Source organism: Myotis brandtii, unplaced genomic scaffold, assembly GCF_000412655.1.
Source record: "Myotis brandtii unplaced genomic scaffold, ASM41265v1 scaffold181, whole genome shotgun sequence".
In the NCBI taxonomy this organism is placed as follows: Eukaryota; Metazoa; Chordata; class Mammalia; order Chiroptera; family Vespertilionidae; genus Myotis; species Myotis brandtii.
Genome location: NW_005356712.1, coordinates 476568 through 488052, shown reverse-complemented (window position 1 = coordinate 488052; position 11485 = coordinate 476568). Strand labels below are relative to the sequence as shown.

Here is an 11485-nt window from a genome sequence, read left to right as displayed (position 1 = left end):
AATGGGGTTGCTGACCTCCAGGGGTAGCGGCAAGGAGTAAATGAAGCGGTGTATGTATATCGCGTGGCCCTAGTGCCAAGTAGATCTTAGCTGGGCAAGCGGGGTTGTTATTATTTAAGTTCCTGGATCCAGTTTTGGTTCCTTCATATAGAAAGTAGATGATTAATCAGTGTTTGAACCAGTGCAGTGGCCTGTTTGGATGGTTCTCGGACCTGTGTAAGCAACCTGAGAGCAGGATCTTGGTCGTTTTTGCCCATTGCTGCATCCCCGGGATCAGAAGTGCCTGGCACATAGTAGGTGCTCAGCTGGTACTTGCTAAATGTACAAAGCACTCTCTTGTCAGTGTCACAGGGTTGCCGTGGCACTGACTCTCCAGGCTGCGGTTTGGGAGGTGACCGGCCTCGCGTGAGGGGGTTGTTCGTTCTTGTGACGGTCCCCCCATTTGGTTCTGTGGACATTTGCAGGACAGCAGCCTGCCCCCGACAAGGATTCAGCATCTATTTAAGCTCTTGGTTCCCAGCTGAGGGCGGGGGAAGGCTGCAGCAAGTTGCTATTGGCATCTAGTGGGTAGAGGCAGGATGGTGTGAAACCCCCTACAGTGCACAGGGCAGGTCCCCCCCCCCCCCCGTTTTTTTTTCCCCCCCCGGCCCCCAGGGCACAGAATTGATCCAGCCCCAGATGTTAGCAGTGCCAAGGTGGGGAGCCTGAGGCCGGCCCTGTGCCCTTTCCTCCCTCACCTCTGCAAGGTTGCCCACCAGTTCTGCACTTGGGGTCCCTTCATTTGATGCGATTATCCGGCTGCTTTTAGAGAAAAGGGGATGGATGGTGCCAGGCCTGGAGAGCGTCCCCGCCTCCCTTTCCCCGATCTCAAAGGACCCTTGTCTTTGCTGCGAGTCACGTGCGGTGCCCGTCACATCTGTGGACAGAAGCACCATTTATACAGAAGCCTCCGGGTTGGCCTGCGGAGGATAATGCTTAGCATCTAAAAAAAGTGATAATCATTGTGAGCCATTATGCTCTGCTGGGGGGAGAATTTCCCCTGAAGGTTTAAGTTTTAAGCGCATGCTCCCACCGATGGCTTTCCTCTAGGGCTCAGGGGTCGAGTGAGATCCGGGTCAGTTCCAACAGGGGCTTTGTCTAGATCTTGGGAGTGTCTGGTCCCCTGGGTGATCTGGGTGGCGAGTGTGTCTCTGGAATGGTGGCCGTCTGGGGTCATGGACCCACAAAGTCTGGAAGGCACTGCGGTGCAGCTCCCTCCCCAGCAGGGTGTCTGTGCTGTGGCACTGCTGGCATTGGAGCTGGACCATTCTTTGTGACGGGGGCTCCTGCGCTTTGTAAGGTGTTTAGCAGCATCCCTGACCTCCGGCTACTGGATGCCAGTGGTACCTCTACCCAAGTGTGACAACCAAAGATACGTGTACCGAGACAGAATCACCCCTGGGTGAGAGCCATTGCTTTGGGCTGGAAGCTGTGTTTTAAAAAAGTACTTAATTCTGCTAGGAAGATCTGTTTCTCGAAGGAAAGTTGAGCAGGAAGAAATGTTCAGTAGAACTCTGTCGTTTATCGAGCACTTCCTGTGAGCTAAGCATTCCCGGTGGAGAGGTTCACTTAATCCTCTCGCAGCCTGTGAGGTAGGGCTTTTTAAGGAGAAAATCTCTGCTGACGTTTCAGAGTGTTGTCCACCCCCGCCGCCCCCCGAGACTCGTTTTCTATCGATCTCCGAGGGAGCAGGTACCAGCTGCTTCCTCCACCTAACAACACAGCATGACCATCTTCCCATGCCAGTCATCTTTTTCATAGCTGCTGAGCGTTCCATTGTTTGAATGTGGCCACAGTTCATTCAGCCATTTCCCTGCTGTTGGACGTTCACGTTGCTTCTCATGTGTTTGCTCTGTTAAACAGCGCTACAGTGAACTCCCTCGTATGTATTTCTTTGCATGCTTCTCTTGTTATTTCTGATCTTTAGAAGTGAAATCACTGGAGCAGCCGTATTTCTTCGAGCTTCGTGGGTGCAGTTTGATAGGGTCGGTTGGGCTGGGGGAATGCTGATTCCTTGGGTCAGAGGTGACTTAGAGAGCCTCTTGGGCCAGCCCTTCCTCCCTATCTCCAGGCTGAATCGCTCCAGCCATTTGTTCATCTTCTTCCTCCACCTTGACCCCGTAATTGGAGCTCATCTCTGACGATCAGTTTGCAACTGGCTTCTGCGAGGCCTGCGCGCTCATCTTTTAGGTCAGTTTTCCAGCTGTTCTAGAGCATTGCCCATTGGAGGGCGGAGGAAGGGGAGAGAGGAAGTGAGAGACTTAGATGCCATGTAGTCTTGTCACCCCCTGCCTAGAAGCCTCAATGGCTCCCTATTACCCCAACTTAAAACCCGTGTTGCAGCCATTTCCCACAAATGGTGCGAGGCCATCCCTTGCCTTTGGAGCCTGGCCCACGTCAGTCTGCCCGGCCCACCACCTCTCCAGCCCACCACCTGCGTTTTGCCTGGCTGGGTTCCCCTTATCCTTCAGGAATCAGCTAAGGGGCCCCTCATCCAGGAAGTCGTTCCCGAATCCCAGACTCCCATGGAGCCTGTCACATTCAGAGACTTGGAGCTATTTCAGCGCCTGGTTTCCTGAGTGAATGCCTTTGGCTCCGTTGCCATTTTTTCTGGGTTCTTCCTAAAAGTGTTTTGCTTTTCCCTTTCTACATTACAACACATGACCAAATTGTAACACATCATCCATATCCTATACCTATGGCAGACATGATTACTCAATCACGATACAGTTTCCCCCTTCAAGTCCAGATACAGACTCGGTGTCTTTCTTTTCTTTTTAAAAATATATTTTTATTGATTTCAGAGAGGAAGGGAGAGGGAGAGAGAGAAAGATCAATGATGAGAGAGAATCATCGATCAGCTTCCCCCTGCACGCCCCCCGCACTGAGGATTGAGCCTACAACCCGGGCATGTGCCCTGACCAAGAATCAAATCGTGACCTCCTGGTTCATAGGTCAGTGCTCAACCACTGAGCCATGCCGGGCTGGGCTTGGTGTCTTAACACACTTTGGGTCAATTAGAGTTTTTTGTTGTCATTGTTAATTTTCACCTGAGGATATTTTTTTCCATTCATTTTTAGAGAGAGTGAAAGGGAGGGGAGAAGGGGAGAGAGGGAGAGAGAGAGAAACATTGATGTGAGAGAGACACATCGATTGGTTGCCTCCCGCATGCACCACAGCTGGGGCCAAGGATTGAACCCAAGACCCTTCAGTGTGCAGCCCGGCACAAACCACTGAGCCACCGGCCAGGGCCGGGCCATCTAGAGTTGATGCATGAGATGCCACCTGTTTGCTGCCACGGTTTAGGGAGAAACTGAAGATGCAGGAGTGGAAGGTGATGTGTTTTACCTCTCAGTTCTGGAGATTGGAATTCCAGGAGCGTTTTTCTTCATTTAGGCCTCTTAGCTTAATTAAAGGGAAGCCCATCGAATTGGTCGGTACAGGTGCCTGGCACTCAATTAGTCCTAGAATAATCCCCAAAAGAATGGTTTTCCATCACTTTGGTTCAGTGCTTGCTCTATTTTGGGGACCAATGGCAGCCCCAAAGCGCACACTCATCTTGTTTTACAGCCAAGAAACGGAGGCCAGAGAGGTTAGGGGACTTGCCCAGGGTCACACAGCCCGCGAGTGACCATAGAGCCAGACTAGACCTCAGGCCTCTGGACTCCTTCGGAGTGCGTGTGCCCTGTGCCTGCCTGCTGCCCTGACTTCCGGCCTGGCAGAGGAGGGGACCCCTGTGGAGCCCGCCTGCGTGGCGACCGACACCTGTGTTGGCATCACGGCGACGTGTCCAACATGCTGGGTGCACAGACCGGACCTGCAGGTTTCCTCTGAGGCGTGTGCTTCATAATTGGCCTGCCGAGCCGGGCCCTGTCCTGCTTATTGGAATTCAAATTGGAGTAACTGGGTGTGGAAGTCGTCAGAGCGTAGGCCCAGACAGGTCAGTCTTCCCTTTAATTGGTACGTTGTGTTAACCACCGGGGAACCAGCCCGGCCGCACCCTTGGTCTGTGCGTAAGACGTTCCCCTGGCCTGCCCTGGCCGCTGTGGCGCAATGGATAGAGCGTCGCCCCATGGCCTGAAGGGTCCTAGATCCGATTCCAGTCAAGGGTACATACCTCGGTTGCAGGCTCCATCCCAGTCCTGGTCAGGGTGCGTGCGGGAGGCAACCAATGGATGTGTCTCTCTCACATCGATGTTTCTCTCTCTCTGTCTCTCCTCCTCCCTTCTACTCTCTCTAAAAATAATCAATGGAAAAATATCCTTGGGTGAGGATTAACAAAAAAAAAAAAGGAAGAAGTTCCCCAGCTCCTGAGAAGCTGCTTCCCCACTTCAACAAGCAGCTTCCAGCGACATCTGTGCCGTGTTTTGTTTTTAAATGTGTACACATACCTGTTTACTTTTGCTTTTGTGTAGAACATCCTAAGAAGGAGAAACAAGAAGCGGCATTAGCGCTCTCCCTGCAGCAGGTCAGCGTCATGTGGGTGGTGCTTGTCGAGAGCTGGAGTCATGGGGACGGGATGCTCCTGGGCTGAGGCTCCGGGAGGAAGAAGCAGGGTCTGTGGGGCGAAGAGGCCGAGCGCACGCTTCCGAGATGTGGCAGCTCCGCAGACTCCTGTCATCAGTTGGAGGTGCATTTGCAAGGAGTGAGTGAGGGTTTGTTAGCCTTTGGGAGCACCTACTGTGTGCCTGATGCCACGTGGGTGCTTCACGCTCATGATCTAAGTAACAGCAGATGAGAGGGCTGCTACTGGCCCCGTTGTGTTAGCCTGTCCGTCTGTGTAGCAGCCCATAGTGCGAGAAGTCACTTTGAACCTGGGTCTGTTGTCCGCTGCAGTCTGTGCTCGAACACCTGAGATGAACGGGAAAAACATGGGTGTTGGCATGAAGCTGAGCCAAACTGAAGTCCTGGTCCCGTGGTGCCAAAGCTATGTGTCCGCGCACCAGTCTGCCCTTCTCCGCTCTGACCCTCCTGGGGTGACGGAGGTGACCTCCCGAAATGATCTCGGTGCTCGGTGCCCAGAATCGCTCCGTTTTTGCGCAGGTAGGACAGGACCTCGGGGCTTTAGAAACGGCCCTCTTGCCACACAGCCCTTGGGAAAGTAGTTGCCTCTGGGTCTCAGTGACCAGCTGCCCGCTCAGCGCCCTCATCTGTCCCAGCCAAAGGCAGCGCAGGAGCCCAGACCAAGGGCGCCGCCTGCACCGTCCCCCGTGATGGTGATTAGATCCCCTTGATCCTCTGCCGAAGAAGCCTGTCCTGAGGTCAGGGGCCGAGGTCAGGGGCTGAGGTCTGTCCGCTACTTCTGGAGGGAAAAGATGGAGAAGCAGGAGGGAAACCCATTTGCTAGCTCATCCAGCCCTTGCCTCTGGTCCTCACCTGTGTGGGGCCCACTGCCCAGCGCTGCTGGAGGAACGGTGCCCTGTGAACCCCTTAGAGGCAGAGGCCGGGCACTCAGGGCGCGGCAGTGGGCCTGGCAGAGCAGAGGTACCCAGCCAGTGTCGAGCGGAAAGGGAATGGGAAGATGCTGACCGAGGGGCTTTGTAGGGTACGATGCGTGACTCGGTCATAGCTCGTGCAGTCCCTGTGGTGAGTGGCTCCATGCGTCAAAGGTCGAACCAGCTGATACCGCATTTCCAGTCCTTGTTCTGACCTCATGAATTAGAAGGACTTGGCACCATTCTGTAGGCAGAGAAACGGAGGCTCAGAGTGGTGAGGGGTCTGACCCGGTCACACAGCTGGAAAGTGGCCCCCGGGCTTTGAAGCCGCTGCCCTGCAGCCAGGGAGCCGCACAGGCCCAGGTGCTGGGAGTCTTCCCGGACGGACAGGCCCTCTGTGCTGTGTGCGGACACGGCTTAGTGAGCGGTTAGAATGGAAGTGGGCTTGGTCTTGGGTTTCATTATTACAGTTTAAAACGGGCCTGGGTGGGAGTTAACTCCCTTTGCTACATTCTTCCAGTGTTACTTGTATCAGGGCCTTTTTAATTTCCTCTCAGTTGTTACAGTGTTAACTGTATCCGAGCTTTTAAAAGTGGTTACAGCGGATCCGTCCTCTCCAGGGCCCTGTAAGCCCTGCGCTCCTCTGCGGTCAGGCAGCCGGGCGGCTCCCGTGTTGAGAAAGGACTCCTTCCTGCCCTGCTGTCCCCGCTTCCCGTGCCGCTCCCGTGAGAGCGCTTCCTGACGGTCTGGATGCATCTGAAGCCACAGGTTTATGACGGGAGGACTCCTGCCCATTTCACTCACACCAGCCAGCAGTCAAGTCTCGCTCCGCCTCTCCTCCCGCCCTCCACTCTCTTTCTTAATCCCTGGAATCATACTTTTCTAGATTTCCTCTCTAAAGAAAAGCTTTGCCTGTTGAGAAAGATGAAAATGATGATATAGCTTATAATAATAATAACCACAACAAGCATAACGAATACCTTCTTTTTAATTGAACGTCTTAGAGGCCAGAAACTGCTTAGCCCTTAATTCGCGGACTCTCCTGTAAGCCTCACAACAACCCTAATGGTGGGGTCCATTCTGAGCCTCCTTTTACAGGTTACTTCCTCCCAGGCCACAGCCAGCAGAGAAGCCGTTTCCCACTGTGTCCCCACCCCAAGGCTGGTTTTTGCCAAAAGGGGCGATTGTGGACAAAGAGAGTTGGCATGTCATGGAGGCGATTTTTAAAAAATATATCTTTATTGATTTCAGAGAGGAAGGGAGAGGGAGATAGAGATAGAAACATCAATGATTAGAGAGATGAGAGAGAATCATGGATCGACCGCCTCCTGCACGCCTCCCACTGGGGATCAAGCCGCAACCCGATGTGCCCTTGACCAGAATCGAACCTGGGACCCTTCAGTCCGCAAACTGTTGCTCTATCCACTGAGCCAAATCGGCCAGGGCTGGAGGCGATTTTTAAAAGCAGCATTTTAGAATGTCTTGTGAACATTCTTTCCTCTTTAGATAGTGGGATTTAGAGGAGGCATTCGTTCTAGGAAGGTGGCATTCTCAGGGCTCTTGTCCTTCAAAACAGGCCTATTGCAAACGGAGCCATGAGGTGCGCACATGCCCGCACGCACACGCACACGCGGCACCCACACCCACAGGTAATAAATGATTCATCTCCACCAGCGGTAATCTGATGCCTCCCATTATGATCCCTGTAACCCAGGACTGTAGAGATAACCTGCGCCCCCCCCCCCCCCCCCCCCCCCCCCCCCCCCCCCCCCCCCCCCGTGTCTAACAGTGGAACCTTACGAGCCAGCTATTGAAAAATAAACATTGAATGTGAAGTGGAACCTCCCCAAGCCCGACTCCTAGCAGCGCCACAGGGGCTTCCTGGTCCCTCGTGAAACGCGGCGTTAAGGGCGGCTTAGGTGTCCCGTCCTGAGTCCCAGTGGCTGAGCGTGAAGCTGCGTGTCTTACACACGGGCTGCTCTGTGCCTCAGAAGGAAAGCTGTTCCTGAGAGGAAGTGGGAGGTAGGTAGGAACCTAGGTCGGTGCCCAGTGTCAGGAACGTCACCCGTTGTAAGAGGGGGTTGTCTGAGGGGCAGGTGCTGAGGGGCCTCGCAGATGGGATTTCCACGTGTGTGTGGTCGAGCTCAGCGTGATGGCCGGTGCTTTCCAGCGACGTCGAAGCCAGAAAAAGAGGAAATGAGCGATTCTGTGTGGCATGCAGCGACGCCCGCTCACGGGGAGTCCCGCTCCCTGGGCCCTCTCGCCAGCTGAACTGCCGCAGAGACCCGAGCAGGAAGCGCCGGTGTCCCCTGTCCGGCCGGAGCTGTCACAGAGGGCGTCGCAAAGTGCTCGCTGGCCAGCGTGGCTCAGTGGCTGAGCGTTGACCTATGGACCAGGAGTCACAGTTCGATTCCCAGTCAGGGCACATGGCCGGGTTGCGGGCTGGGTCCCCAGGGCGGGGCGTGCAGGAGGCAGGCAGCCGATCAATGATTCTCTCTCATCACTGATGTTTCTCTCGCTCCTGTCCTCTCCAAAATCAATAAACATATATTTAGAAAATGGTGCAAAGCTCTACTTGAAACCTGAAGACATGCTGTGTAGAGCCGTGTCGTGCGGGTGGAGGGCCTGTGACACCCCCGGATCACACCTTATGGATCGCGCTTCGCTGGCAGCCCTGTGTGGAGACCCACCGATGGCCTGTACCAGAGCAGAGGCGTTTTGGCCCATTCCGATGAGTTGTACTAGAGAAGGCCGATGTACCGTAAGATTTGGTAGATGGAGAATATTTGTTTTAATTTTATTTTTAGTATTGAGAGTGTGTCTTCATTTGTTCTGTGGATGGCCCATTTGTTCTCTAGGCCTGTTTTTCCTTATTGATGTTAGAGCTCTTTACAACGTGAGGGGCGATGGATGGCAGTCTGTGAGGTTTGTTCCACAGACCAGCCCCTGCCCCATCAGTGTGCTGTTGGCTTTGATTGGTGATGGGACTTCTCCATGTAGACAGTTTCTGGGTTTTCTAATCAGATTTCTTGATCTTTTTCTTATGCCTTCTGGGTGGAGTAGCGGCCTTAGAAACCTTCTGTGCTAAACAAACATGCTCCAGATAACCAGGGCTTGCGTGTGCAGCATCTGCCTCTGAGAGTTGGTTCTGTGAAGATGCTAGCATCGTATCTGATTTTCCTTTTGTTTTCTGTTTTTACTTTGTTTTTGACACATCTTCCTTCTTGCGGGAGGGGGGGGGGCGGTAAGAGGAGGATCTAGAAAACCATCTGAGCCCAAGCCCCCTCCCTCCCTCCTGGCTGGTTCTGGGTGGTGTTTTAATGAGCCTGTTTTGCTGACAATAAAAAAACAAGTCTGGGGACACCGTAAAACTGGTAAAACAAGAAAGGGAACGTTGTGCCGGGCTGGGGCTGCGTTCTGTGGGAAGGGAGGCTGGGAAGTCTGGAAGCTGCCGGCTCTGTGTCACGCTCTGTCCCCTCCGCCCGCAGCAGGGCCGGCTGGAGGTCACACTGTGAGGAAGGCCGCGTGTGCGTGGGGATGAACATCATCTTCCGGTTTTCCCGGCAGGCCCCCCCCCCCCCCTTGTGGAACTCACAGATGGAAGCACTCTGGAAAGAGGGAGGGAGCAGTGGGACCAGCCTGGGCTCCGCGGTGTGACCCGGGCAGGTCACTTGGCTTTTCCGGGCTCGGCAGCCTTGGACGGCGCCGAAGACAAGCGCAAGACCAGAACCTTCGGCGGGTCATGTTGAGACAGGCGTGAGCACCTCCCGCTTGTGCAGCACCTCTGGGCTGTGGCAAGAAGGACTGAGCCCAGTGCAGTTAGGTCACTGTCCACAGTCACATCAGAGCTGAGATTCGAACCCAGGACCGGCCGACTGTGGGGCACTGCACTGCTTCCCCCCTCACGTGGCTCATGTGCAGATGCTCCCAAACCGACGTCCTGTGCACATTTATGTACAGAGAGGTGCCTCCCTGTCGGCCACTTCCTCTGGTCCCGTATGGAGGTGAATTCCGGGGTCCTTCCCCCCTGTCCCCCCTGTCCTGCTCCCCTCCCAGCTCCAGAAATACACTTTACTCCCCACATTCCCACCGCACACTTGAGCAGAAGCTCTGTCCCTGTGTGGTGGCCACGGCATAATAACACTGCTGGCCAGCAGCTCCCGCTGACCACGGTGCGTCCGGGACCTACCTACGTAGCTCACTGTCAGGAAAACAAAAAACAGAACCCCTTGCCCCAGCCGGCTTGGCTCAGTGGCTAGAGCGTCAGCCTGCAGACTGAAGGGTCCCGGGTTCAATTCCGGTCAAGGGCACATGCCCAGCTTGCAGGCTCGGTCCCCAGTAGGGGGCGTGCAGGAGGCAGCCCATCAATGATTCCCCCTCATCATTGATGTTTCTATCTCTCTCTCCCTCTCCCTTCCTCTCTGAAATCAGTAAAAATATAGTGAAAGAAAGAAAGGAAGAAAATCAGCAGGTAGCAGTACCAGTCGCGGCCCGGCCCGAGCGCCCCCTCCCCCTCGCAGCCGCCCTCGGGAGCCCCACTAGTGTTCTCATCACAGACAGGGAGACTGAGGCCAAGCCCCCCTCCCATTGTCTTGGCCGCCTTGATTGCATGGGTGTTGGGAGCCGGGGCATCGGGTCAGTATGAACTGTGAGAAACTGGATAGAGAAACCGCCCGGCAGGAACTACGCCCCTAGATTCCCGTTTTCCACAATCTGCTCGCCCATTCGTGCCGCAGAGGCCGTCCAGGCACGCACCCGGTCCAGCGTGGTGCCACCACCTGGGGTGCAGCGGGCACGGAGGCGGCCCGGTCCCCGCCCTCTCACCGCGCAGGCCCATGGGACACGTGGACGGAAAGCAGTTACGCGTGTAGCTGCATCGCTGTGACACCCAAGTGGACTCAGAGAAAAAGCAGAAGGAAGAAGTATGACTTTCATGAGCAGGAAGACATCCTGATACTTTTTCCGACGTTTCATGTAAACATTTTTAACATACAACAAAAGTGAATGAATTTTACAGTGAAGATTCATACACCTGCTGCCTGGATTCTACCATCACTGTCTTACCGTGCCTCACCCCCCACGGCCGGCCGGCCGGCCACCTGCTGTCTGAGGACACTGTGCATTTCGAAGGGGAGGATGGGAAGCCATCGCTGGAGCTCAGAGCAGCCGCCCCTCTGGAAGGGCTGGGTCCCCGAGTAGCCGTCACACCAGCCTGGCCCCCGGAGGTTGGAAGTGGACCTGGGCTGCACTGTCAAGAGGGGCCTCGTCGCTGGCAGAGGAGATCTTGGCTCCCTGCATTATTGTTTATGTTTTTATTGATCCCAGAGAGGAAGGGATGGAAACATTGATGATGAGAGAGAGTCATCGACCGGCTGCCTCCTGTGCGCCCCCTACCGGGGATTGAGCCTGCCACCCGGGCATGAGCCCTGACTGGCAATCTAACCGTTCCTATGACCTTCTGGTTCAGAGGTCGACGCTCCCCCTCCGGCCGGGCTCCCTGGGTTTATTCGTGAAGCCTGGGATGTGTTGTCCTGTGGGAGCCAGCAGTAAGTGTCAGAGAGCACATTCCCGGCCAGCGGGTCGCACGGCCTCCCCGGCTGCCTCTGCAGGATGAGAGACAAGGGCAGGAGTAGTCAGTCACCTCATGGCAGTGCTTGGCAGGCCCGTCTAGGGGCCAGAGTGCCCAGATTAGATGCTCAGCCCCCTGCAGCCCAGCACCCGGGCAGCTCCTCGTGCCACCCGGGCAGCTCCTCATATCATCCGGGCAGCTCCTCATATCATCCGGGCAGCTCCTCATATCATCCGGGCAGCTCCTCATATCATCCGGGCAGCTCCTCATATCATCCGGGCAGCTCCTCATATCATCCGGGCAGCTCCTCATATCATCCGGGCAGCTCCTCATATCATCCGGGCAGCTCCTCATATCATCCGGGCAGCTCCTCATATCATCCGGGCAGCTCCTCATATCATCCGGGCAGCTCCTCATATCATCCGGGCAGCTCCTCATATCA

At 55.1% G+C, this 11485-nt stretch overlaps 1 protein-coding gene across 3 annotated transcripts in view; it reads left to right on the top strand.

The window, feature by feature from the left end:
• The first annotated feature begins 4617 nt into the window (after window positions 1–4617).
• The window catches only part of GLTP (glycolipid transfer protein), a 16279-nt gene continuing 9411 nt past the window's right edge, over window positions 4618–11485 (top strand). The window contains exons 1-2 of one of the 3 annotated variants that reach the window (XM_014537664.1): window positions 4618–4684; window positions 4876–5082. In XM_014537664.1, the coding sequence (XP_014393150.1) occupies window positions 4633–4684; window positions 4876–5082 (259 nt within the window). In that variant the 5' untranslated portion in view covers window positions 4618–4632. Of the gene's footprint in view, window positions 4685–4875; window positions 5083–8213; window positions 8236–11485 lie in introns of those variants that run through there. The other 2 variants (XM_014537665.1, XM_014537666.1) reach the window with 2 other exon arrangements.